This window comes from Pseudocercospora fijiensis (assembly GCF_000340215.1).
Source record: "Pseudocercospora fijiensis CIRAD86 unplaced genomic scaffold MYCFIscaffold_1, whole genome shotgun sequence".
In the NCBI taxonomy this organism is placed as follows: Eukaryota; Fungi; Ascomycota; class Dothideomycetes; order Mycosphaerellales; family Mycosphaerellaceae; genus Pseudocercospora; species Pseudocercospora fijiensis.
In genome coordinates this window covers 1,547,493-1,572,191 of record NW_006921532.1, presented here as the reverse complement: position 1 = coordinate 1,572,191, position 24,699 = coordinate 1,547,493, and the positions used below count along the sequence as shown (strand labels likewise).

General features: G+C 50.9%; 11 protein-coding genes across 11 annotated transcripts; 4 read left to right on the top strand and 7 right to left on the bottom strand.

Moving 5' to 3' along the window:
• Window positions 1-69: 69 nt before the first annotated feature.
• MYCFIDRAFT_125327 (uncharacterized protein) lies at window positions 70-1,394 on the bottom strand (the record flags this gene model as incomplete). The annotated part of the gene is made up of 4 exons (XM_007922673.1): window positions 70-183; window positions 257-987; window positions 1,042-1,081; window positions 1,140-1,394. 4 exons carry the CDS (start codon window positions 1,392-1,394, stop codon window positions 70-72), a joined length of 1,140 nt encoding a protein of 379 aa, XP_007920864.1.
• A 625-nt stretch (window positions 1,395-2,019) lies between these two features.
• Window positions 2,020-3,504, bottom strand: MYCFIDRAFT_75283 (uncharacterized protein; the record flags this gene model as incomplete). The annotated part of the gene is made up of 5 exons (XM_007922163.1): window positions 2,020-2,479; window positions 2,531-2,747; window positions 2,802-3,063; window positions 3,125-3,238; window positions 3,352-3,504. The coding sequence occupies 5 exons, from the start codon at window positions 3,502-3,504 to the stop codon at window positions 2,020-2,022; spliced, it is 1,206 nt and encodes a 401-aa protein (XP_007920354.1).
• A 721-nt stretch (window positions 3,505-4,225) lies between these two features.
• Window positions 4,226-6,012, top strand: MYCFIDRAFT_107938 (uncharacterized protein; the record flags this gene model as incomplete). Its single annotated transcript, XM_007922672.1, has 2 exons — window positions 4,226-5,256; window positions 5,391-6,012. Coding segments are annotated over 2 exons (1,653 nt in total), but the record flags the coding sequence as incomplete, so codon positions are not given.
• Window positions 6,013-7,557: 1,545 nt separating this feature from the next.
• MYCFIDRAFT_26809 (uncharacterized protein) lies at window positions 7,558-8,996 on the bottom strand (the record flags this gene model as incomplete). Its single annotated transcript, XM_007921590.1, has 2 exons — window positions 7,558-8,772; window positions 8,829-8,996. The coding sequence occupies 2 exons, from the start codon at window positions 8,994-8,996 to the stop codon at window positions 7,558-7,560; spliced, it is 1,383 nt and encodes a 460-aa protein (XP_007919781.1).
• An 824-nt stretch (window positions 8,997-9,820) lies between these two features.
• On the top strand, window positions 9,821-10,712 carry MYCFIDRAFT_75280 (uncharacterized protein; the record flags this gene model as incomplete). Its single annotated transcript, XM_007922162.1, has 2 exons — window positions 9,821-9,926; window positions 10,000-10,712. 2 exons carry the CDS (start codon window positions 9,821-9,823, stop codon window positions 10,710-10,712), a joined length of 819 nt encoding a protein of 272 aa, XP_007920353.1.
• An 870-nt stretch (window positions 10,713-11,582) lies between these two features.
• On the top strand, window positions 11,583-12,552 carry MYCFIDRAFT_28682 (uncharacterized protein; the record flags this gene model as incomplete). The annotated part of the gene is made up of 4 exons (XM_007921691.1): window positions 11,583-11,954; window positions 12,001-12,174; window positions 12,227-12,350; window positions 12,419-12,552. 4 exons carry the CDS (start codon window positions 11,583-11,585, stop codon window positions 12,550-12,552), a joined length of 804 nt encoding a protein of 267 aa, XP_007919882.1.
• Window positions 12,553-12,944: 392 nt separating this feature from the next.
• MYCFIDRAFT_128128 (uncharacterized protein) lies at window positions 12,945-14,313 on the bottom strand (the record flags this gene model as incomplete). Its single annotated transcript, XM_007922671.1, has 2 exons — window positions 12,945-13,994; window positions 14,194-14,313. 2 exons carry the CDS (start codon window positions 14,311-14,313, stop codon window positions 12,945-12,947), a joined length of 1,170 nt encoding a protein of 389 aa, XP_007920862.1.
• A 1,488-nt stretch (window positions 14,314-15,801) lies between these two features.
• On the bottom strand, window positions 15,802-16,747 carry MYCFIDRAFT_85683 (uncharacterized protein). Its single transcript, XM_007922417.1, has 2 exons — window positions 16,434-16,747; window positions 15,802-16,367 (listed from the first exon to the last, which is right to left on the bottom strand). Exons 1-2 carry the CDS (start codon window positions 16,713-16,715, stop codon window positions 15,903-15,905), a joined length of 747 nt encoding a protein of 248 aa, XP_007920608.1. The 5' UTR covers window positions 16,716-16,747; the 3' UTR covers window positions 15,802-15,902.
• On the bottom strand, window positions 16,735-18,823 carry MYCFIDRAFT_158677 (glycerone kinase; the record flags this gene model as incomplete). Its single annotated transcript, XM_007922670.1, has 3 exons — window positions 16,735-17,102; window positions 17,155-17,383; window positions 17,471-18,823. 3 exons carry the CDS (start codon window positions 18,821-18,823, stop codon window positions 16,993-16,995), a joined length of 1,692 nt encoding a protein of 563 aa, XP_007920861.1. The 3' UTR covers window positions 16,735-16,992.
• Window positions 18,824-19,371: 548 nt separating this feature from the next.
• On the top strand, window positions 19,372-20,296 carry MYCFIDRAFT_75274 (uncharacterized protein; the record flags this gene model as incomplete). Its single annotated transcript, XM_007922161.1, has 2 exons — window positions 19,372-19,463; window positions 19,516-20,296. The coding sequence occupies 2 exons, from the start codon at window positions 19,372-19,374 to the stop codon at window positions 20,294-20,296; spliced, it is 873 nt and encodes a 290-aa protein (XP_007920352.1).
• A 21-nt stretch (window positions 20,297-20,317) lies between these two features.
• MYCFIDRAFT_209507 (uncharacterized protein) lies at window positions 20,318-21,307 on the bottom strand. Its single transcript, XM_007922669.1, has one exon. The coding sequence runs from the start codon at window positions 21,213-21,215 to the stop codon at window positions 20,397-20,399; it is 819 nt and encodes a 272-aa protein (XP_007920860.1). The 5' UTR covers window positions 21,216-21,307; the 3' UTR covers window positions 20,318-20,396.
• Window positions 21,308-24,699: the final 3,392 nt, after the last annotated feature.

Here is a 24,699-nt window from a genome sequence, read left to right as displayed (position 1 = left end):
AATACCATGCACGCCTATACTTATGCGACACGAGATCGACACTCTCGTCATGTCTACTCCCCACACCCACTACTCCGCTGTCTTCTTTGGTTTCACAGGCGTGTCATCAACCAACAACCGAATCAAAGAATGCACGACCTCGGCAGCAGCAAGAGTTGTCGTCTCGCCAGGGTTGTCGTAGATCTGGTTCATGGAAGTCAGCAAGCATTGCATCGCCAGGTACTAAGCGAGTATCAGAACGACATACTGGTGCAACCTCAACGACATCTGCCCCGATGACGTGCATACCGCTCAGACCATCTAGAATCGTCAAGAGTTCTCTCGTAGTCCAACCTCCGACCTCAGCAGTGCCGGTAGCAGGAGCGTAAGCGGGATCTAAAACATCGATATCCACAGAGATGTACACCTTCGTGCCCTTCGTCCGTTCTTTCAATCTCTGGATGATACCTTCCGTGCCAATGCGGTCCAAATCTCGAGCTCGAAGAATGTGGAATCCACAAGCTTTATCATTCGCGAGATCGTACTTGGGATTGGAGACTGGAGCTCGAATTCCAGCATGAATAGAGGTGTTCTTGATCAGGCCTTCTTCGTGAGCTATGTGCAGAAACGTGCCATGGTTCACACCGGCGTAGTGTGAAAGGCCGCCTCCAAGAATATCAGGATCCCAGGTATCCAGATGACTATCGAAATGAATGACCGAGACAGGTCCCCAATGATCGACTGTGGACCTCAAGGCCGGCAGCGTGGTCGTATGATCCCCTCCCAGAGTGATGATTCTTGGTACGGAAAAGTAGGTTGAGTTGGCGCTCCGTGCTGAGATGATCTTGTGTGCCTTTCCAAGCTGCTTCAGCGCGATAGTGTTGTCGAGAACCGTGAGCGGCGCATCGCCGCAATCCACAATTTTCAGACCTTGTTGGAACGAGTTCTTGCCTGTGTAGACACTGAACGCAAATTCTGGAGAGATTCGACGAGATCCTTCGCGGATACCTAAATGTCAGTCAGTATTTGTTGCGAACGAATGCAAGCTATGGTACTGCACACCAAGGGGTCCAAACCTAGCCCCAGGTCGCGCTGTAACTCCCTATCTTAGTCGTAAGTCCAAGATCTCACAACACGGTCTTTGTTTGGAAAAGTCTCACAGTATCGAATGGTGCCCCAAGAATCGCAATATCGTAAGGCTCAACCTCTTCTCCCTCGGCAGCCAAACAATGTACGTATGGTAAGTTGGCGTAAGTCGTCAAACCCGCAAATTTCGCCCTCGAGATGTCCATACTAAGTCCAGGTGCAACATCAGAGTCTAAATCCATGGCCCCCAATGGACTCTGAGCCACGTCCGGCATCACTGGCGGGAAGATGATTTCCCTGGCCATAGCGGCCGCGGCCATGAGGAGCATGGGCAGTGTCATGGTTACAATGGAGAGAAATCACATGTATGTCGATTGTCGAAGCCATGCAGTGACACTGATATACACGATTTTGGTATCATTGCCAGGTCATCAAGATACGGTCGCGCCCTTTCCCGTTACATAACCAATGCCGCATCGGGATTCGGATCTCTTCTGGGCAGGTCCTTCCGATGTATTAGCGGAAATGGTCCATTCTGCTGCTGGACTTGATCGCCATATGGTGCTCAAGCAGAGAATCATCACTTTCGAGAAATGGCGATTTGTTGAAAAGTTCACGAAGACTAGCTTTTGTCCCTGGAATCTTGCGGTACAGCTATAGGTATAGGTACATATGCTCAACTCGCCTGGGCTGTGATGGCCAGGAAACTCTCGATACCCAGTTGCTAGAACTTTTTTGCATGGTAATTGTGGTTCATTGGAATGCAGATGGCTTATCCAGTGTACAGTCCTGTCCGATCCTGACCCATTTTCAGATCGTAGCCTATCCTCAACGCATTCCTCGATCAGTCTTCATCTACAGCCATGTGCAAACACGGCATCGGCGTAGCGACGGAAGAGAGCAGTATGCTCAAGCAGTTACAGTCCTTGCCATTGGTGTGTGAAGGGGCGCTCTTCAAGCCTTTCCATCTCCATTGACAAAAGCACCACCTTCGATGTCCTTGCTGTACTGTTCCAGTCGTCTCGCCTCTTCTGCTTCCTTCTGCTCGGCAGTCTTCCGATTCTTCTTGAAACGCTCGTCACCGGTTGAGATTGACGCTTGGATCTGCATGGGGCTACCAAACCTCCGGCCGTCGATTGCCCTGGCGAACGCGCTCGCAGCTTCGGCGGTTTGAAAACGAATAGTTACGACACCTTCTTCTTCGAGGTCGAAGATCTCGATGTGTTTGACTGTGCCGTATTTTCCGCCCTCTTCAAACATGTCGTCATAGATATCCTGGCGCACATCTTCATCCGGCTTCTGGTTCTCGAACTCCTCGAGCTTGAAGGCGTTCTTGACTACGACTACCTTATCGTAACGAGAGGAGGTTTGTGGCATGGTTGAGATGTCATCGTCAGACCACTCGCCGAGGCGTCTGTACCGAGTCAGCCCTCCCGAAAATGCTTATAAGTGCAAGATAGCATACTGATTCATTTCTTCGGCTTTGCGCTTCAACTTGGCTTTCGATGGCCTAGCCTTAGAAGGGCCACGCTCGGGTGCGACTGTGTCGTCATTTGATTTCTTGTAGGTCGAATCTGCCTCGATCACACTGATAGTGCTGGTCGGCTGACCGAAGTCGCGCGGCCACAACATTCCGTCAGCGAGCATGACAGCCTGTCTGACAGACTCCGGACGATAGAAGACTGTAAGCGATCAGTACCTCATCTTAGCACATTTCTCTATCAAGGCAGACTTACTTATCAAGGCTTCGCCCTTGAAGTTGCCATTGGCGTCGTTATACAGCTTTACACGCTTCTCGTTGTCCTCTGCGCTCTCCGCGATGATGCCGTACTTGCTAAAGACTTCTCTAACTTCTTCAGTGTCAACATCAAGCGGTAAACCAGAAACGAAAACAGCGGTGCTTTGGCGTGGCTTGTTGGCAGGCGGGGCGGCAATGGCTTTGGCAGTGGCAGTGGCGGTGGCTCCAGTGTTGGCTTTGGCCTTCTTATTCGAGTCCAGCTATCACGCGTTAGCTGTACCGTGCTCTCTCGAGCTGTGAATATGACGATCGCAAACTCACATCATCCTGCTGGGCAGCCTTGCGTTTCTTGACCGGATCAAATGCTGGTGCATCGTCGTCGACTCCAGCGACCTTGTATATCTCTTGCTGTTGCTTCATAAGAGCTTCGTCCATCTAGTGCGCCGGGCATCATGTTAGGATCTGCAACCAGTCGTGGACTTGGTGGTAATGGTAAGGCGCAGGCCAGTGCCTGTCTAATGGAAGGACAGTCATCTGGATGTGCGTACCGTCTTAGACCACTTCGCCGGGCCTGGAAGCCACTCCCACTCTTCGCCATTCTCATCTTCGAGCAAATATGACTTGGTCTCCTTGGAGAATGCGATGCGATTGTCGGCGTCGAAGTCCTCAGGGTTGCTTGGAAATGGTGCGCGTTGAGCCATGATTCGTACTGCGCCTGCGAACGGCGGTAACTTCGAGGTGTTGTCGGCTATGTGAGGTTGATGTCGCAGTTCAAGTCGAGGCTGCAAGTGATAGCGACTACGGCGTATAACCGAGCACGGTACGACTCTGCTGGTGTACACTTCCAAAGATCGCTTGGCGAGTGTTCTGTTACATTCGCATCGAAGAAACTACTCTCATTTCTCGTGAACTAGCTTGGTGGTGTTCACGACGACCGCATCGACGTGTTGCGTTTCGTCTTGCATGGGAACTCAAATGCACCGCAGCAGCCAACGACGTCACATTTTGCTCCTACGCCACGAACGCGTCGTAGCAGACCAGAACTGCCTGTATCCGAAGCTGCCGCTCGCGAGTTCGACATCACCTAGACTATTGGCAGCGATGCTTCGGGTGCCGCTATCGCCTTCATCTCCTCCTTAGCATGAGTAGTATGGCACTGTTTGGGGGCTTTCGCTGCAGTGCCGAGAGATAGTAACTTCGTCAATTCTTCTCTCTGCTCTGCTACAACAACCAAGCTAAAGACTACAGGATACTCTTTGTGAAGCGATCACTGGTATCGTTCATTCAGACACAATGCGGCTTCCAACAGACCATCCTAAGCTCGGCGGAGAGACCACCAGCCAAATCCCGCATGCCAAAAAGCCTAAGCCAAGACGACATGCCCCGAGAGGATGGCGAGACGAGGCCTATATACCAGCGAAAGCGCTGCCAACATACACTGGTCCATATCCCGTTGGAACGATGGAAATCGAGGTGCCTGCCTCTGCACCACAGACTTTCAGCCACATCACGCGCAATAAACGACATATATTGCAGCTGGAGACTGTCTTAATGACTATCTACTATCCGGCATCAACCGATCAAGAGGACAAGCTTCCAAAGCGAGGGTCGCGGTTCTCAAGGGAACTCTGGCTTGGAAGACCACGATTAGGCATCGCCGAAGGATATGGCCGGTTTGCAGGGATTGGGCTTCTTGGTATTCCCATCTTTTGTACGACTATGTTCACAAAGCTTCCGGCATTTCGCAATGCGCCTCTCGCCCACTACTGGACTCCTCCGGCAGATACTAAGACAGAGGGTCTGAAAGCCAAACGCGAATATGGACCTGCGCCGCCCGGAGCCCCAGATACCCCATCTTTCCCTTTGATACTTTTCAGTCATGGTCTCGGAGGGACTCGAACGATGTACTCGTCGGTGTGCGGTGAGTTCGCTAGCTATGGCTTCGTTGTGGTTGCCGTAGAGCATCGCGATGGAAGCGGTCCTCGTACTTACATCAACCATGCCAAGCACGGCGAAGGCACTGCTACAGATCTGGAGAGACGCGGCGGAGTTGACCATCATCAACGGGAGAAGAAGCAAGGCTACGGCATCGTGAATTACATCTTTCCGAAAGACAACCCTATGGATACCTCTCCAAACAATGACAAAGGTGTAGACACTGAGCTTCGCAAAGCCCAAATCGACCTTCGCATGGCTGAGTTAGAGGAAGCATATAGTGTGATGAGTGAGCTGGTAATTGGTAACGGCAAAATGATCGCGGATCGCAATTTGCGAAAGAAAGGCTACATCGGTTCAAGTCGGCATGGCCTAGAAAGCATTGACTGGTCCAGCTGGAAAGGCCGTGTGCGAACGGATCACGTAACGATATGCGGCCATAGCTTTGGCGCTGCAACAGCCACCGAGATTCTTCGACGAAACGATCGATTCGACTATGTCTCGCAAGGCATCATCTAGTAAGTATATCGAAGATCGCACAGGCACGATTTCGCCGAGTGACTGCAGGTGGGGTTGCTTTCGGCCTTTGCTTTCGGAGCGCGAGAACTATTCTTCTGAGATACACGCTGACCCTTTTGCCCTTCACCTATAGTGATATCTGGGGTGCCGGAACCAAGCCGCCCAATGACAATGAGCCTGAGCATCGAATTCATGCGCCTATCATTGCTATCAACAGCGAGGCCTTCACCTACTGGCCCTCGAATTTCCAGCTTGTTGAATCCTTGGTGAAAGAAGCTCAAAGCGAGCCGTTTGCATCACCTGCATGGCTAATGACGATTCGAGGGACTGTCCACATCTCTCAATCTGACTTTTCCCTGCTGTACCCGCATATCTCAAGCATCTTCTTAAAAATGGTAGCCAATCCACGAAGAGCTCTAGATCTCAATATCAATGCTTCTCTAGAGTTCCTGGACCAAACACTACCCGAGGATCTGGCCATTGTGAATCGAGCATACAAAAATGAGAGTCTACTCGAAGCTGAGCTCAGCCCGCTAGAGAAGATCCCAACCATTGAAATGCATAGGCCAAAGGAGAAGTACATTGCTGCGCGCTTGAAGATCCGCCACGAATGGGTGTACAGGATTTCTCCGAAGCTGTTTCGAGCGCTGAAACGCAAGGAGGCTAAGAGACATGGTCGTTCACCACAGTTGGGTGATGAAATATGGCTGCACTGCAAGCCCAGCAAAGCAATTGTCGAGGACTATCTTCGGAGAACAACAGGTCGCTCGGAGTCGGATGTGGAACCACAGAAGACGAGAGAGTTCTCCGCAGAGGGCGATAGCGTGCGACCGCAGGAACCGCCAGACGGCGGCGAGCCTGCTTTTGTGCAATCAAATCTGAGCCCGGTGACTTGAGAGGGGTCGGCGCAGCGCGTGGTGGCGGAGAGCAACAGACGCTCCACCATCCAACAGCAGTGGTCTGCGTTACACTAAGCACTCGACTGCAGAGGCGACCACAAGCGACCCTCAAGCGATGCCTTCCATCTTCCATGGCACAAGGGTGCCGGATCTGTGCCCGAAGCCCTTCAATCGAGATCCATCGGATCATCGACGACATCAACATCTGACATATCATCCTCGTCAATGTCCATAGGATCCCAGCTCGGGTCGCGCTCCTCGGGTCTCAGCAGTGTAGCTTCAAAGCACCTCTGCAAGACCTCGTTCTCCGTATCCCATGGACACCAGTCGCGGAGAACCTTCCAAACCTGAGGGCCACTCTGCTTCCGCGCCTCGAACCTCTCGACTTTCTCCCGAAGCAATCGATCATAATCCGAGTAGACATGGCGGACGTGTGCTACGACAATACTAGTGTAGCGTTTGGAATTCCAGATTTTCGAGAGGGACAAATTGTATGTGAAGCCTTTGTCGATGATGATGTCCAGGAGGCGTTCGAGAGGCACGTTGGGAATGCGAGGGAAAAGGTCGGTCAGAGGACCCCGGTTCCATTCGCGTTTGCGCGCGCGTTGCTCCTCTGGGCTGAGTTTCGAAAGGTCATCTTGGGACTTTGGCGCCGGCATAAACTGATGCGGACGAAGCGTGCGACTGATGCACGCGCTGAAGGTGAGAGTGGCAGAAGAGCATTCGCGAAGTGGAAACGAGCAGCTCGCTTGCGGCTTTGTTCCGGCTTGGCACTAGAATATTCTTTGGGTGGAACCGGTGTGATATGAAATACATGTAGTGGATGGCAGTTCGATGCACAAGAACTGGATTTCCACGAAGAATGCTCTTCTGCAAGATCGGAACCAACGCTCTTTCCCCGTATCAAGTGCCTGCCACTATTTGTTCCGATGCTCTTGCCTGGCCTCAATCCCACGCAGTCAAGTTTTCGGGACGGATCGATGGGGGAGAGGTCTCGATCTGATCTCTGGCCTTGGGACTCTCCTTCTCCTTGTCGACTTTCATGATGCGGCATTGAACATGTGATTTCTTCATCCTGAAGACGAATGGATTGCGGCCGGAGATACTGCTCGGCAACCGCAGACTCATCAATCTTCGAGGACCAATTCGCCTTGCAGTATGCGCTCGAAACACCACAGATCTAGTCGCCAGGCATCGCAGATTGTGTGCGTGTGTCCACGAAGGCGTAGCGGAAGATGTGTTGTACCTCGTGGGCTAAACATACCGCCAACTGAACCAGCGAAGATGGCTAGACACCTGCGAAGTCCAACACCGGCTTGAGACAAAGTGAATGGAGAAGAACGTCTTGAAGATCTACTCTATAGCTTTCCTGCGAGCTCTCGTCCTGGCTACGGGCTCTGCCTACTTCATGTACTTCCTCAGTAGAACATGGGAGACTGCATATACTCCCACTCCGAAGGCACACATCCCGGAGATCACGCCGAATCCGAGAAGATACTTTGGAGCATCGCTTGATGGAAAGAGATATGCACCGTATATCTGGGCCAAGTTTCCAAGAGCGTTGACCAGTGCCAAGGAAACGGCTCTGGTTTCTTGTGGCATGGACGCGAATGTGCTAGAGGCGTAGCTCAAAGCACAGCCGTTCGTTGACCACAGACCCATGGCCATAAAGACCAACAGCACGTACCGTGCCGTGAAGTTGTAGACTGCACAGACGACGATCGAGCAAACCATGGATATTGAGAGCCACACAGCGATAATAGCTCCTCGGTTGTGCTGATACTTGTCCGAGAAGTATGCAGTTAAGCCCACAGCAACGAATGCAGCACCGTAGATGGGTACGACCATGTACTGCGCCATGTGCGACGTATAACCCAGACCTTCAACGAGAGTTGGGTAGAAATAAGAGAGCGTGGAAGATCCAACGATTACCATGTAACCTGCAACCATAAGCCAAACCCGCCATGAACCGAGGGATTGTTTTAAAGCTTGCATGGAAGAGAGTCGCTCGCCACCATCTGTCCTGCTTGTAACATTGTCGGTTTGCAAACGAGAAACGGCGAGTTCGCGTTCTCTTGCAGAGAGTTTCTTGGTGTTGGCCGGGAAGTCGAGCAGCAAGAAGACCGCGATGAAAGCCCAGCCGATGGTAGCAGCTCCTTCAACGATGAAGAGCCATCTCCAGCCGCGGATGCCGTAGTGTCCTTCTAGATTTCCGGTGATGGCCCCAGCGAGGATACCGCCGAAAGCTCCGCTTAGCACTGCTGCTGATATGTATACGCCAAAGCGCTTGGACTGTTCAGCCTTCTTGTACCACGATGAGAGGATAAGCAGGACTCCGGGAGCAAAGCCAGATTCCAGCATTCCGACAACGACACGTAGCGCAACCAACTGACCGAACGTCTCGACTTTGGCCATGCAACATGTTACGATGCCCCAAAGCGCCATGATCGTTGGCAGATATATGCTCGGCTTGGTCCTCGCCAGGATCAAATTCGATGGAACCTCAAAAAGGACGTAGGTGACGAAGAAGGCAATCAAAGAGATAGAGTATTCGTTGCTGTCCATGCCGAGATCATGGGTCATTCCCGCTACTTTGGCGTTTCCGATGTTGGTTCTCTGTTCAGTTTTCGTCAGGTCTGCCCCCATACGGCAACACAAGTAATCCCACTTACATCCATGTATGAGAGGAGATACATCAGCCAAATGCAGGGCAATAGATAAAGGTCAATCTTCCTGACCAGAGCCTTCTCCTCGGCGGCCTTCTCTTCATTTTCCCTGCTGCTTTCTTCGACAAACTCGATATCGTTCCTCTTCGTGTCATCTATCCATGAAGACGACATGGTGGGCTGGTGCTGTGACGAATCGGTGTCGTTGACGCTCATTGAGATCTTGTAAAACTCTGTCTGGGACAGGGGAGGCGGGCTTCGAGCAACCTAATAATAATTGCTGAGGGAATGAGGAAACGAGATGCCACAATAGTCATCGAGTCGAGGATCAGGTTCACGATCATATACAACTTGCATTCAGCTCCTGCAACCGGAACTCCAATGCAGTGCTCTAACGACTTCTCTTCATTCACTGACACGCGATCAGCCGCATTCTCTCCACTGAGAAGAACCCGCCTTCTGGCGTCTCCGCGTGGCGTGGCATACCCCATGGTGGCATGGTGACAAGGATTGTGACCAGAAAGCCAGAGCCATTTTCTGGTGCCGACTCTGCCGAGATTTCTCCCAGAGATGCATGCATGGGCCACATCCTCTAGTGCCGACCTCGAGACGAGAAAACATGCTGGAGACGAGGACTCACTCCTCCGCTTCCACCTCACCTTGGGAGACCCCACGTCACTGCACATCATGCTTGCAGTACGGACGCGTGCATCCATCCATGCCTTACGAGGACAGGAGCAACACTCACATCCCTTCGTCTCGTTGCCATTATTCATTAGCCAAGCCACACGTGAAGGACATTTCGGTCCTTCTCACTGATTGATTACACACATACATAAGTGTTGATTCCTTCCACTTTCGTATTGTAAGTCAGCTCCCACCCGCTCTTCTTCCTCTCGAAACTACCTTTTGGTTCTGTAAAGCGAATTGTTCTCACAATGGTTAACGCAGTACCTTACGACAACGGCGGGGCGACGGCGAACGGTCACGATCCCACAATGGCAGAAGAGGCAATGCCCAATTTGTCCACTCTCCCACCTCCAAACGCCGACTGGCAAATCTCCTTGAAGGACAAAGTCATCGCTATCACTGGCGCGAACAGAGGTAAGCAAGCAGTGTAGCAGCTGAGCATGAACATCAAAAAGAACAAGACCACATCTGACATTGCTATGCTTAGGCATCGGTCTCGGGATCGCCGAAGTCTGCCTCGCCAACAGTGCCAAAGTGGTATATTCCCTCGACCTAATGGACCCCTCAGAAGACTTCGCCACTCTGTCCAAAAAGCACCCGGATCGATTCAAATACAAGAAAATGGACGTGACGAACGAAGACAGCGTCCATAAAGCCATCGACGAAATCGTCGAAGCAGAAGGTGCGATCCACGGCATGATCGCAAACGCCGGCATGACCAAGCACCAACCCGCTCTGGACTTCAGTCTCGCGCAAGTCAAGCAGCTGTTTGAACTCAATGTATTCGGCTCCTGGAACTGCGCGACTGCTGCTGCGAGGAAGTTTATTGAGCTTGGGATCAAAGGATCCATCGTCTTCACCGCATCCATGACGTCTTACCGACCGAACCGAGCGGCGCCTTCAGCTCCATACGGAGGCACCAAAGCCGCCGTCAGAAACATGACCCACACGTTAGCCATGGAGTGGGCGAAACATGGGATCCGAGTCAACAGCATCTCCCCAGGTTTCGTCAAGACCGCCATGACATACTACGTCGAACGCGCTCCGGATTGGGATTTGAAAATGCAGTACTACGGAGGCATGCCGCGTCTTGCGTTGCCGCAGGAGTTGGGAGGTGCTTATGTCTATCTTCTTTCAGACCAGGCGAGTTATACCACGGGGATTGATATTCCCATTGCAGGGATTGTGGGGGCTTGGTGATGAAGTAAGTAATATGCCGAAGTGGACATATGTGATTGGGAGGAGAGGAGTGGAATGAACGAATGGCCTTTTGATAGAGAGATGTTCTTAGATGACTTTTTTTTTCATTTATCATGATACCACGATAGCTTTTTTTTTCGTTTTTGGGAAGGGGAATGGAATTTATGATGTCGATATCGATGAGACTTCTCACACACACACACACTCTCTCTCTCTCTCTCTTTTGATCTTTTTCTTTTGCAAGAATCACTACTGAGATCGAGTCTCGACTCGCCAATTCCCAATAGCAGTCGCCGCGATTGCCATAGCCTACCGCTGGCTCTATCGACTTTCTCGGAAGGTCACCTGAGGGCGTGCTCGCGGCAGCTGCGTGCATGGAAGGGCCGAATATGCAGGTCCACGACTCCACGTCCAAGACAAGCTATTTGCGGAGCGGAGGGGAGGGCATACACCAGGGTTCATGAACGCCTCGTCTCGTGCATTTCTCGAACAATCCCTGAGGTCGACTCGTGCCAGACTCCAAGAGATTATGTACTGAGACGATGCGGAGAGCCCACGTGGAGAGGGTTTGCTTATTAGCTTTCCTTGGTTTTTTTGCTGACGTTACATTGCATCGTCGGTCGTCATTGCCCATGTACAATATATCGCCATCGTAGGCAGAATACCTAGCGCTTTCCGAGCCGATCGATACTTCCCACTCCATCCTAGCTGAGGCCGAACACTGCTTGGCTTGGCGGAAAGCAAACCAAACGTCCCTTGTTTGATTTCACTGCTGCCAAAAGTTCTTTTGAACCCTTAATTCGACAGAGCACGATCACAATACTACTATTTTTCTCTTCCCACCCCTATTCACGAAAGGAAAAAAAAAGCATGTCATCATCCACAACCCCTCTCCAGAAGAAAATCAGCCTCTCTGGCAAAGTGATAGCGATTACCGGCGCAAACCGTGGCATAGGGCTGGGCGTGGCAGATTGTTGTCTTGAAAATGATGCCGCAATGGTGTATTCGATCGACATTGGAGACCCAGGCGAAGAATTCGAATCCGTGGCAAAGCAACATCCTGGGAAGCTCCGGGCGATAAAAGCCGATGTCACCAATGAGGCCAACGTCACCGAAGTGGTGGAGCAAATTTTGAAAGAGGCTGGTGGACTCCATGGCTTCGTGGTCAATGCTGGTCGGACGAAGCATAAAGCTGCGCTGGATTTCACGACCGAAGAGATCGAGCAGTTATGGAATATCAATGTATGTGCAGGTGGCGATTTTTGCCTGTGGCGACTGACATTGATAGCTATTCGGGTCCTTCTATTGTGCTCGCGTTGCAGCCAGGGCCTTCATTAAACAAAATGTGAAAGGCTCGATTGTGTTCACGGCGTCCATGGCTTCGTACCGGCCCAACAAGAGGGTGCCTTCTGCGCCGTACGGCGCATCGAAGGCAGGTGTGCGGAACATGACGCACACTTTGGTCAGTGAAATTCTCGTTCCTGTGCAGCAGAGTTCTGATAATGCAATTCCAGGCGATGGAGTGGGCTGAGCACGGCATCCGTGTCAATAGCGTGAGCCCGGGTTTGGTTAAGACGGCGATGACATATTGGGTGCCACAACAACCCGACTGGGAGCAGCAACTCAAGTACTATGGAGGTATTGGTGCTCGACTTCTAATCCTGTTGGATGAAGACATTGCTGATCACGCTCCTTGTGTCTCGCAGGCATTCCCAGATTGGCAGAGGTGGAGGAGCTCGGCGGCGCATATGTGTATCTGCTGAGCGACGCGGCAAGCTACACAACCTCAATCGACATTCCAGTCAATGGTGTGATCGGAAGTGCGTTCTATATCTCCTGATTTCGACACGTAGAGTCTTGCTGACAAATTTGCAGTCTGTTGAGCCACTAGGCTCGCAGGTGGAGATCAAGTAATCCAGGCTTGCTGCTACGAAGCGTGGCGCGTCGCTATTTCGCATCTCAACTGTGCTCGGTCCAATTGCGAAAGACAGTGCTTCCGCGGTAGAAGTGGACAGCTGTCACCATTAGACCGAGCTGCGTGATCCATGAGGTCTATGTGGTATCGTAGTGCACAACATGATGCTGAGCGTCAGATGAAATGGATAGCACCCACTGCAAGGTCCGGGCAAGAGCGCTCTTCATCCCAGCGAGTCTCGAGTCCGGGTCTGCTAAGGCTTTGAAGAACCACAAGCACTTGGGCGTACAATACGCCGCGGAGTTGAACCCGGCGCTTTAACCCGATGGCTTTTGCTTGGACCATTCACTCCGCAGCTCTTCGGCCAGATCTGTATTGACTGGCCAGCCTGTATGTCCTTGGTGATCCCGAATGAGTTCTGCGATATGTTCTCGCTTATCATTGTCTGTGCAGAACAATCCAGCTGCATAGAGGCACTGCGTAGACATTAAGCGTGAAGCGTCGTCGGTCAGCTTCATCGCCGCTCCACCGATGGTGTCGATACACTCTGTGATGACTTTGTCACGTGCCAGGTATTCCATATAGCCTCCAGCGGATGGCTGATGAATGAGGAGCAGTATGCGAGCCATACAGTACATTTGAATTGAGACGCCAAATGCTGATGGGTGAATCCATAATGGTTTAAAGGGACGATTCGACGGTCCCTCAACAGGGAGCGGGCTGAAGTGAATGGAGACGCCGTCTCTCCATTCATCCAACATATTGAGCAAGGTGTTCGCCCTCAAGATGCGATTCGTCAAATCTGATTCGCCCAGATTCTTTTCCTCCTGCGAACTGTAGTTCACTGCTTGCGCAAGAATGTAGACAACCCTGGAGGCCATGTCCCAGATGTCCATATTCTGATAGGGTTTTGTTGGTTTGAAGAAACTGAAGCAGCGCCGATGTTCTCTGAACGCTGCCCACACATCCTGTCGTAACCAGGCCCACCAAATGGCTTGTTCAAACCCCCCAGATTCTCCATTGATCTCGCGACTACGTTGTATCCAGAAGACGCCTTTCAGATGGCGCTCCCAGCCGCTGCCAGCACCATCGATCATCTCATACGTACTTACAATCAGTACGGTCGCTAGCAGTTCCAGGCTGTTTTTATATGACGTGAAGCGCATAGCAGATTGCAGGTATTGTAAAGTCTCGTAGTAGTACTGGACTGCAGCTGTACGGTCAACACTGGCCTCGCCAGTGTGGAGCGGTTTGATCGACAAATGCCGAGCGCCCAGGGCCAGAAGCGCCTTCATGAGACCCTCATTATGGAGCGCAAGATGCGGCACCAAAGTTGAAAAGTGTTTCATGGGATCGAACAGGTCGACCTAGAAGCGCAGCCATACACGGTCAGCAAGAGTCTTGGAGAAAATTATGAACACTTCTGCAATTTTTGCCGGCTTTCTCACCACGTTTATCTGGAGCGCAGATACGGTTCTGGGCATGGTGCCTGCAAGAGGCAATGCACGGGATGCGACGAGGCACAGGAACGGCGAGGAACGGGTAAGAACTGCTGGCTTTACTTACCCACAGGCTTACTCCCGTCACGAAGCGTTGAAATATGTCGTATTCGTGGTCCTTCAGCTGGAGTGGTTCCGGTGACTGCCAGTACTGTCTTTCATCAACATTATTACCGTTCACTGGCATGGGCGATATAGCTGATATCTGCAATAGCTTCGAGGGATTTTGTAGGGCGACAGCCTCCGCAAAGCCAGCACGAGGCGAAATTGCGGCCCCTCCGCGCTCATGTCTAGAAAGGCCGTCGGGATGCATGTCGTAACGTGTAGCGAGGGCGGCATCGCTGAGTGTCTCAAGGGAAGGAAGATGTAGAGATGCCGTGGCAGCATCTCCAGCAAGCAGTCCGAACCAGCGTAGTGGAGCGACCTCGGCACCATAACCTGTTGAGTTGCTATAGGTGCTTTGTGGGCTCATAATCTGCGGGCCTAGGCCTTCATCCGTTGGAGTGGGCGGCCATTGCTTTGACTGTGGCCGTTCGGATACAGATGAAAAGCTATGTTGATGTTGTCTTGGGTGAGGGATGGCTTGAGTGGGTCCGGGGTCGGAAGAAATGCTCGGATGATGAGGCCGGTGTGCTACAGGTGAAGCGAGTCCTCCGCTGGTTATAGAAGGAGCACGAGTTTGATGCCGCTGCTCGTCTGGACTCGGTCGAGCGGGTTGGGTATCAATGTCTGGGGGCAGGTTGCCGTACACGCATGGGCGACTGCCTTTGGCACATGGTCCACAAATGGGCTTGACCTGCAAGGTTGAGGATGTAGCGGGTCAGCACGAGTGGACGGCAGCGAGAGGGCAGCAGCACCAGCACCAGCACCAGCACCAGCACCAGCACCAGCACCAGCACAAGCTCACCTCATCGCACTTCATATGGCGTCTGCGACAGATGGCACTGATTTCGAGATCAGCAGGAGCTCCAGCGATGGCGATGGCGATTCCCATGCTGTCGGGCACGTGCTTCAGGACCAGGATGTGCGTCCGGTATGATGAATGAAACATGGCCTCAGCTCAGCCTTGCGCGGGACTCATCGATGATCATGCAACCGAATCTTCGACGGCACGCGGCACGCTCCTGCCGTACGTCGTGCCTGAGGCGTAGGGCAAGGCGTAAAGTGACACGCGTGCACGCGTCGAAGACGGATGACGGGAGTCTTGTCTGCGGCACGTGTGTCCGAGACACACTTCGCTCCAGCCGGCCGTCGTGGGCTTGTGAGATAATGGTGCTCGACTTACCATCCTGTCGTCGTGCGCAGCCCGCGACCGCGAGACTTTCGGGGTTTCCGGATTGGGCCGGTGGGCGTTGGCGCAGGTGCTTGCTGAAGCTCGTGTTCCTGCATGCTGCACTCAGCTGCCGTCTTCCACCAGTTGGCCCATCACGAGAGTGCTCGTTTCGAGGTGGGAAAGAGAGAACTCCTCCGCCTGCTATCCTTTTTCCCCAGAATCCCCGGCCTCATCTTCCGACCCCACTCTTGGCGCCCCGGCGTCCGATCTGTCTTGGCGCTGTGCTGGTAGAACTAGACCTCGGGTCAGGAACATCGCGCTCACGCATGCCAGTAGTCAAGCATGTTGCACAGAGTCATCAAGGACCTCATCACAGTGTGCCCGGCGATATGGATACAGTAGCAAGATCAGCGAAAGTTATCATGCAAGCATTGCAGCTTTGAGCGTAGGCTTGGCCATTAGTCTGAAGAACCACCGAATTCCACAGTAGTCTCGCCAAACCCTCAAACACAGCGTCCCCCATCAACCGGAACATCCACGCCCGTCAAAAAATCCGCCTCATCACTACACAAAAAGCAACAAGTATTAGCCACATCCCGGGGAGTCGAGCCCCGTCCCAACGGCACAGTAGCGAGGAACGCAGCCTGATTCTCCGGCTTCCCCAAAAAGAAATCCGTCAGACCAGTACCCAACCCGACGACGGGGCACGCAGTATTAAACCGAATTTTGTCCTTGGCATACTCCACCGCCAGAGTCCTGGAAGCATTGATGACCGCCGCTTTGGAAGAATTGTACCACGTCAGACCCGGTCGAGGTCGGATTCCGGCCGTGGAAGCGATGGTGATGAAACAGCCGCCGTTGCCTTTGGATTGGATGTAGGGTACCAGCACGTTTGTGGAGAGGTAGACGGATTTGACGTTGACGGCGAAGACTTTGTCGTAGTCTTCGTCGGTGACTTCGGCGGTGGGCTGGCGGAAGCGTGTGTGTTAGCAACGGACGGAGACATTGAGCAAGTTGTGCACTGCGCTACGAACCTTGTTGCGATACGTCGTTCCAGCGTTATTGATGACCAAATCCAATTTCCCAAACTTCTCATCCACGAATTTCTTGATACATTCCCAGTCCTCTCGCTTCGTGACGTCTGTTCGGTGAAACTCGCATCCAACCTCTTCCGCGGTTTTTTTGCCAGCGTCCTCGACGAAATCAGCGATCACCACTTTGGCTCCTTCATCTTTAAACTTCTGTGCAATCCCCTTTCCAAATCCACCTGCACCTCCAGTTACGATGGCAACCTTTCCTTCAAGACGACCTGGCATGATCGGGATAGCAGAAAGTGTGGATTTCTGTTGTTTGTGGGAGGTTCTATGCTTTAATACATTATGAGCAGAGTTCCCCTCGACTATGATGGAATGAGCTCCCCGCAGCACCTGCTTTACAACATCCACCAAGCGGGGTATGGGTGAAGCGATACCGGCGGGAATTTGAACGAAAACTTCTTATTTCCGTAGGCTGAAGGTATCCCGATCACGAAAATGCACAATCGTCAGGAACAGGCTGCACAGTGCCAACAGTGCCACATCTGATAAGATCGAATTACTTCGTCAGGCCCTCCAACAAGCCGCGCAAGAAAACTGCTGCTGCCATCGCGCCTGGATCTGGGGGCGTATCTTGCTGCGCTTCGGCCTTCTCGCCGACATATGATGCTGATACTGGGTTAGTCGCGCGTCCAGCCTTTCGATCTGTGCATTCACTTACCTCTGCCAAATTTTGCCTTCATGCCAGATGTGCTTTTGGCTCCGCTTTCTGCCGCATCAACAGCCTTGCCGAGGTCACCGTCCTTCTCGAGCGTCTGGCAAAATGGTATCAATGTATCCATCACAGTCCTACCTCCCTCTCTTGCACCAGTATAGTTTTGCAAGTTCTTCAGTGCAGCTGCTGCTGCCTGGCCAGCAGTCTTCGTGTCAAGCGCGGAACCGTTCTCGTTCTGTGCATATATTTGTCGGAGGCTGGTCGTGAAAGACGCAAGAATAATGCTGATGATCGCAGCCAGACTTCCACCAATATCTTCAACAGTGTCGCATAGCTCGTCCAGGATGTGAAAGAACGATCCCGACTTGGCAACACCACCATCCAGCGCCTTCAGCACGTTTTGGCACATGTTGACCACAGCCTCGCCACAATCTCCATCACCCATTTGAATATCCCACTTTGTGATGTAAGGCTCCGCTTTGATAGCGGCATCGCAAGCAGTCCGGAGCGCCTTATCCAACACCGCGCCGTCAACAGAAGGACCCTTTTGCGCCTTTTGCTCTGAAGCGTTGGCAACCGCGATCTTCGCAGTCTCTTTCACGGGAACGATATATCTGTAACCATTTCTCGGCCACGCTGGAGCGGTGGTGTCCAAGTCGAGGAGATGCAGAAGTCCATGTACAGTCGCCTTTGTGTCTCGCTCTATTCCGGATACGTTCAAGAGTGATATCGACCAACCTGGCGCGTTCAACGACGTCTCGAAGCACTGGGCGTATATTCGCTTTGGCGTGATTGTCCACTCCTTCTCCAGAACCTTGCGAGTGACGCTCGTAAGAGCCTCCAATTCGAAGTTGCTCATTCCTCCAAAGTTGTTGATCAGAAGACAGACCACGTCATCGGGCTTGAATTCGACGAACGCGCGGTCCTTGTCATTCGGATCTAAGCAGTACTTGAGCATGTCGCTCACCAGATCTTCCACCTTGGGCATTGGTGCGATCTCATGAAGACCAGGCTCATTGTGAATGCCCATACCCAAGACGTACGCGTCTTCTGAGATCGATCGATGATGCTCGCGACCAGGAATATGGCAGTGGTCGAGGGATGAGCCAACCGTGACAGCGTTCGCGTTCACAGCATACCCAATTTCCATACACTTGTCGAAAGAATACCCTGACTCGGCAGCAGCGCCGCAGAGTTTGAGAACGAACATGTTGGCTGCTAGCCCTCGTCTGCCCGTATTCTCCGTCTGTTTCCTGCCCAGAGCAACGTCATCTGTCATGCGCAAGACGCCGACTTTGTATCCCATACCCGCAGCCTTCTCCCTCGCCAGTCCGAAGTGCAAGTTGTCTCCAGTGTAATTCGTGATGCACAGGATGACACCGGCATCTGAGGGTACATGCTTGATAGCAGCCATGATCTGCTTAGTGCTTGGACTAGCAAACACCTCTCCATTCACTGCAGCAGCCAGCAGACCATCTCCAACATAGCCACTCCATGCTGGCTCGTGGCCACTGCCTCCTCCTGATATTACTGTAACTTTGGACGGGTGATGGGTTTTGGAATATACGACTTTATTTGGAACATCGAGGGCTAGATGGTTATTTCTGGCGACCAGCGAATCGAGGCCTTGGACGACAACGCCCTCTGTGTGGTGAAAGAAGTGTTTGGTACTCATTGCTGCTGTTAATGATGAAGCCAAAGAACGCCAACCGGATTGCAGAATTGGGAGGAAGAGAGTTATGCGCTCTGTCGAGTGCAAAGGACTTACACAATGCAAATGCCACATTTTTCACCCAACCAGACCGACCCCACCTCGAGCTCTAAAAATGTGGTGCATAGCTGATGATACTGCTGACGACCGCGTCAAAGGCCGAGATCGATCGACGTGAGGTGGTGGAGAAATTACCTTCCTCAGGCTCCACTCAGGCCAGCAAGGCAGCCGGTCACGTGTAGAATACCAAGCGCCTAGCAAATTGCTGAGACGGCAAGCCCAATATGGGTTTCCGATCGAACCATTGATCGAAAGAACGAACCTGAAGAACGGAATCGCTCGGTGGCAGATCACGCGTAGAACGCATGGAAGGGACATGGGTCCCTGTTTGTGACTTCAGCCGAAGCCTCGTGGCGGGTCACATTCGAATGTGTACAGAGGTTGGAGCAAGCTCACACTGCTCTCGACAGTAAGTAAGCATTGAATTTCGCGAGACGAATCACTCAGCAAGCATGCCTGCAAAAGAACTACTCGCAACGAACAAGACCGTTCAAATTCTTGCCAAAGCAGAGAAAGAAGGCTATGGAGTTATAGCGGCCATCGCGTGAGAAACCCTCCAGGAATCCTATCATAAAAAACATCCTAAGAAGTCCCAGCTACAACATCGAACAAATCCTCGGTTTAATAAAAGCAGCAGAGAACGTTCGATCTCCTCTAATCCTCCAATTCTTCCCCTGGGCCATCAATTTCAGCAATGGCCTTCTCATCCACACCGCAGCCATCGCAGCCAAAGCCGCTAAAGTCCCCATCTCAGTCCACCTCGACCACTGTCAAGACAAAGACATGGTTCGATATGCGGCCGACAACCTTCCATTCGATTCCATCATGGTGGACATGTCGCATTATGAGAAAGAAGAGAATCTTCGCTTGACGAAAGAGCTTGTGGCGTATTGTCATGAACGCGGGATTTCGACGGAAGCGGAGCCTGGTCGGATTGAAGGGGGTGAGGATGGGATTGCGGATACGGCTGATTTGAGTGGACTTTTGACGACCCCGGAGGAGATTGAAGAGTTTGTGGATACGGGTGTGGATTTCCTTGCTCCGGCTTTTGGAAATGTGCATGGTGAGTATGGGAAGCGGGGGCCGGTGTTGGAATATGACAGGCTGGAGTCGATTTATCGAGACTGTAAAAAGAGGGATGTGCGGGTGGTTTTACATGGTACGAATGATTTCCCGGAGGATATCATGACGAAGTGTATCAAAGGGGGATGCTCGAAGATCAATGTTAACAAGCTGGTCTTGGAGGATTATAACAATTACTTGAAAGAGGCTGCGCCGACAACCGTGATTACGAAATTAATGGAGGAAGGTGTAAACAAAGTTGCCAAGCTTACGGAACTCTGGATGCACCGGTGTGGGAGCGCAGGGAAGGCGTAGTCAATGAGAGAGAACATGTTTCGATGCGTACACATTCTCGCATAAAATTGACGTGTGACAGAATCGAAAGAACCACAACTTCAGCATCTCACCTCCCTTTCTACGGAAGTGTATACCCCCCATCAATGACAATATTCGCCCCAGTCATATACGAAGAAGCCTGCGACGCAAGAAAAACATACGCCCCCTTGAGTTCCGCCGCCTCAGCATTCCTCCCGGCTGGCACCAAAAGACTCCAATGATCCCTCCACTCCTTCGGATGCACCGCCAACATCTCCGTCTCAATAAAACCCGGACTAATACAATTCACCCTCGCAAAATCCACCCACTCCACAGCGAGACACTTGGCCAAATGCACAACCGCAGCCTTCGAAGCATTATACGCAGCCTGTCGTTGCGGCACATTCACCAAAAGCGCCGAAACCGAAGCCGTAAAAATCATCGATCCCGCCCCGAACCCGGCCCCTTGCTTTTGCGTTTGAAAAATCTTGCCCGCAGCTTGCGCAGTAAACATCGCCCCATCAAGATTCACCCTCATGATTTCCCTCCATTGCTCAGCCGTATACTCCAACCCCTCAAAATGGCTCGCAATCCCCGCATTCGCAACACAAATATCCAAACCACCCCCGAAATCTTGGGCGATTTGGTTGATCGTTGCGGTAATGGTATCTTTATCCCGAACATCGGATTTGTAGGCCACGACTTTTTGGCCGGTTTCGGAAGAGATTTTTGATGCGGTTTCTACAGCGTTACTTGAGGCTGTGTAGATTAAGGCGACGGAGGCGCCGGCTTCTGCGAGGGCTCGGACGACTTCGAGGCCGATTCCTCGCGCTCCGCCGGTTACTGCGGCGGTTTTTCCGGTGAGGTTGAATTGGGAGAGGACGGGGGTGTTGATGTTTGAGGGCTTTGCGAGGGGCATTGTGGTAGGTTGATGGAGATATGGGACTGAGTTGAAGGGTTTCTAGAACTGAGGGAGGCCAACTACCAGATCGTTGTGTAAATGGTAGATTCGCTGTACGCAATTCTTTCGAGCTTGTGCCTGCCCTTTGAAAACTGGACGAACAAGAGCGTTCATGCAGCGTCCCCTGTATAGCAAGGGTACCCGGACCGCACTACGCTGTAGATAGTATAGTAAATAGTCGCTTACAGGGTACGCTTTTAGGATAGTGTATGTCCACTCTTCCGCCTCTTGTTCTGCCGCCGTATTCGGCCTGTTTCTAACTCGCTAGCGGTGCGATTAACTTTTAAGGCTCGAAGCCTATTCCTAGCTCTTTTATGTAATAATAGCTTCTTCTTAGTATTCTAATGCCGCCGTATTCGACGAGGACGATAGACACTAGTCTAATATTAATAACGATGCGGTATACGATATAGGTACGCTTAGCGTAGAACCGGAAGAGGAAATAGACGAGATTAAGTCGTAGGAGATAGTCGCAGGTTGTAAGAAGATTAGGGCCGCTTATAGTGTAAAATACGAGCCGAATAGACGAGACGATAAGCCGCTAGTTACTAGAGAGGTTATTAATAGTATATCGATATAGGAGACTAAATTGGACGTTAGTAGCCTTACTTAGGCACCTAATTAGTCGAGGTTTATAGATAGTGTAAGATACACGCCTTTAGAAGGGCCTTACTGCTTGCCGGAGGTATTATTGCTACCGAATAAGGTGTTCTTCGAAGGCGTAGATTATAGTAGCAAGGCCTTCGAGAAGCTAACTTCTAAGGACGTATTCGATATACCTATACGCTATTTCTAGCAGTTGTAGACTAACGAGGTCTATAAGAAGTTAGCAAGCTATACTAACGAGTATACGCGAGATCTACGCTTTAAGAAGATAAATAGCAGCGGCGTTATTAAGACCGTAGTATTAGGCGCGAAGTAGAAGAAGACGTACCTATACGAGATGCGGATCTTTATTAGAATCATCGTTTATATGTCCGCTATCTAAATAAGCGACAAATCGGACTTCTAGCGGACTAATAGATACTAGCCTTCGCATTCTATTACTAAGAATATATCCGATCGAAGGTTTAAGCAGTTAAAGAGTTGTTTATAGTATAGCGAGCCGGTCGAGTCGAATAAGGGCAACCCGCCGTAGATATAGGTTCAGTAGTTAGCTAACAAGCTAAGGAGCTAAATCGCGAAGATCTACGTACCTAGAACTAACGTTAGCCTCGATAAAGTCCTCGTACGTTTTACTAGACGCTCTTACTATATAATAATGATAAAGGGCAAGCCGTATCCGATTGGCTTCTATATACTAGCAGTATATTATACTAGCTTTATTGTAAACTAGCTATTCTTAAGCCTAACTAAGAAATAGGGGTTCGAGAAGGTAAGGGTGCCTAATAACTTCGAAGGACTAGTTTTCGTCTATAAAGAGCTCTCTAAGACTTAAAAAAAGCAGCGGAGTCAGCGCAACCGTCGTACTAGAAGATCTAATAGCGATAATAGTGGATTACGGCGTAGAAGGGCGAAGAATGTTAGTATAGATAAGAAGGTTAACCTACCGCCGAGCTTTTATAAGTACGCCAATCTCTACGCGAATGCACTAGCGGGTACCTCCGAGCTACTTATAGCGCAGTCTATTAACCTAAAGTCTCAGTTATCGAGGCTTTATAAGGTAGTACTATCTCTCTTGCTACAATTGCCCTTCTAACGCCGGTTCTACTATATATACTTAGACAATCTATTTAATAACATACCTCTCTTTGCGATACTGCGGCATTATAGTATTGCTGCGACTAGTACGGTACGTATAGGCTCTAAGAGTTAGCTATAGGCAGGCGCCGAGTTTTCTATACCCTCTAGTAAGACTATTAAGTTACATCGTAAGTCGACGCGTTTCCTATTCGATATACAGCTTTGCCGGGCAATTTATAACGTAGCTGCCCCTCTTTGGCAGGACAGAAATCTGGTTCAAATGCTAACTACCGGATACTAGCTAGTAGACCGAGAACTAAGGGAACGACGGAAGCCGAGAGACACTAATAGCTATATTCGCACCTACGTACGCCCCTACTAGCAAGAAGGCAAAGAAGCCAAATATATACCTAAATACGCCGCTTTCTATAACGACTATATAGGCGGTGTAGATATCTACGACTAGCTTAGGTACTATTGTAGTACTTAGCATAAGGCCTTTAAGCCGTAGTACTCGCTATTCTACTTCCTCTTAGACGCGGCTGTTATTAACTCCTATCTCCTTTGCCGCAACGCCGCAATAGCTAAGAATGTGAGGGATCTAGTACTTACTTAGCAACGCGACTTCCGTATAAGACTCGCGTAGAATTTAGTCTAACAAGGAGCGGCTATATTAGGTCCTATCCGAGACGCAGAACTAAGAGCCGCTATCGAGTTAAGGTCTACTTTGCTATAGTATAGAGGTCGCTTTATAGGCGGATATACATACGTTAATTATAACGCGGGCTTACCGAAGCTACGGCGCTATTAGTTTAAGAAAGACGACGATCTACCTGCTAAGGTGCCTCGCCTTAATAATAGCTATCTATACACTAAGAAACGTACGCTTGTTAGCCCTAAGAGGTGCTAGTTATGCCGTCTTACTCGTACGGCTTAGAAGCTTAAATAGTAGCCTCTTAAGAAGGGTAGATCTCGAGCGTTTAATGCTACTAAAACCTGCCTTGTTTGCGGACCGGAATACAACCTTTGTAAGGTGTGTTTCTACGACTAGTATAACGTTAAGGATATAAGGAGCTATCGACAGGCTTAAAGGCCTATATTTGCTAATAAACTATACTCAACTTCTACGAGTACTTTAGCTATTGCAACGCCGGTTTAAAGGCCTTCTACTAAGCCTAGAACAACGACAACAACAACGCCTTTATTGCCTTTACTTCCGTCGTTAAATCTACTAGATTAGCCTTTAACTGATTAAACTCGGAGGCTCTAATAACCTCTTCCTTACTTTAAGAGCCTTCTACGCTCTTAACCTCCTTACGTGCGGCCTACGCTTGCTACTACTGCTATACGTTCAAATCCACCCTTAAGTCCTTTACCTACGCTTCTACCTTATTAAGGCGCTTAAGAATTGCCTTAGACTAGTTACTAGCAGTCGACAATCGCTACTTTAATAGACTTCGTAGTAGTACGAGCTGCCGTACCTCTTCTACGCTTAATTTAATACCCTTCGAGCGGAGCCTGCGGCGCTAACGAGACTCTTCCCTAGTGCGGAAGTGCGTACGTAGCTATTATATGAGTTAGTATCTACATTCTATAGGTCTATAGTCTACAAACCTCTCGCTTTAGTGTGCTTAGCGGCATTGTATTCCTTTACTTGCTTAGGTTTAACTAGCAAAGTCAATCTCTAAGGGTGCGGCGGCCTATAAACCACCCTCCTTGCTAACCCTAATCGACACCCTGTCCGGAGCGAGGTCGGCTA

What these genes read in the sequence shown, in the direction of transcription:
- MYCFIDRAFT_85683 (XM_007922417.1), bottom strand. Translation starts at nt 16,715, where the DNA reads ATGCCAGGTCGTCTTGAAGGAAAGGTTGCCATCGTAACTGGAGGTGCA. An exon ending in GAACGACGTATCGCAACAAG is followed by an intron (nt 16,368 to 16,433) that starts GTTCGTAGCGCA and finishes CGCTTCCGCCAG; the next exon opens with CCCACCGCCGAAGTCACCGA.
- MYCFIDRAFT_209507 (XM_007922669.1), bottom strand. Translation starts at nt 21,215, where the DNA reads ATGCCCCTCGCAAAGCCCTCAAACATCAACACCCCCGTCCTCTCCCAA.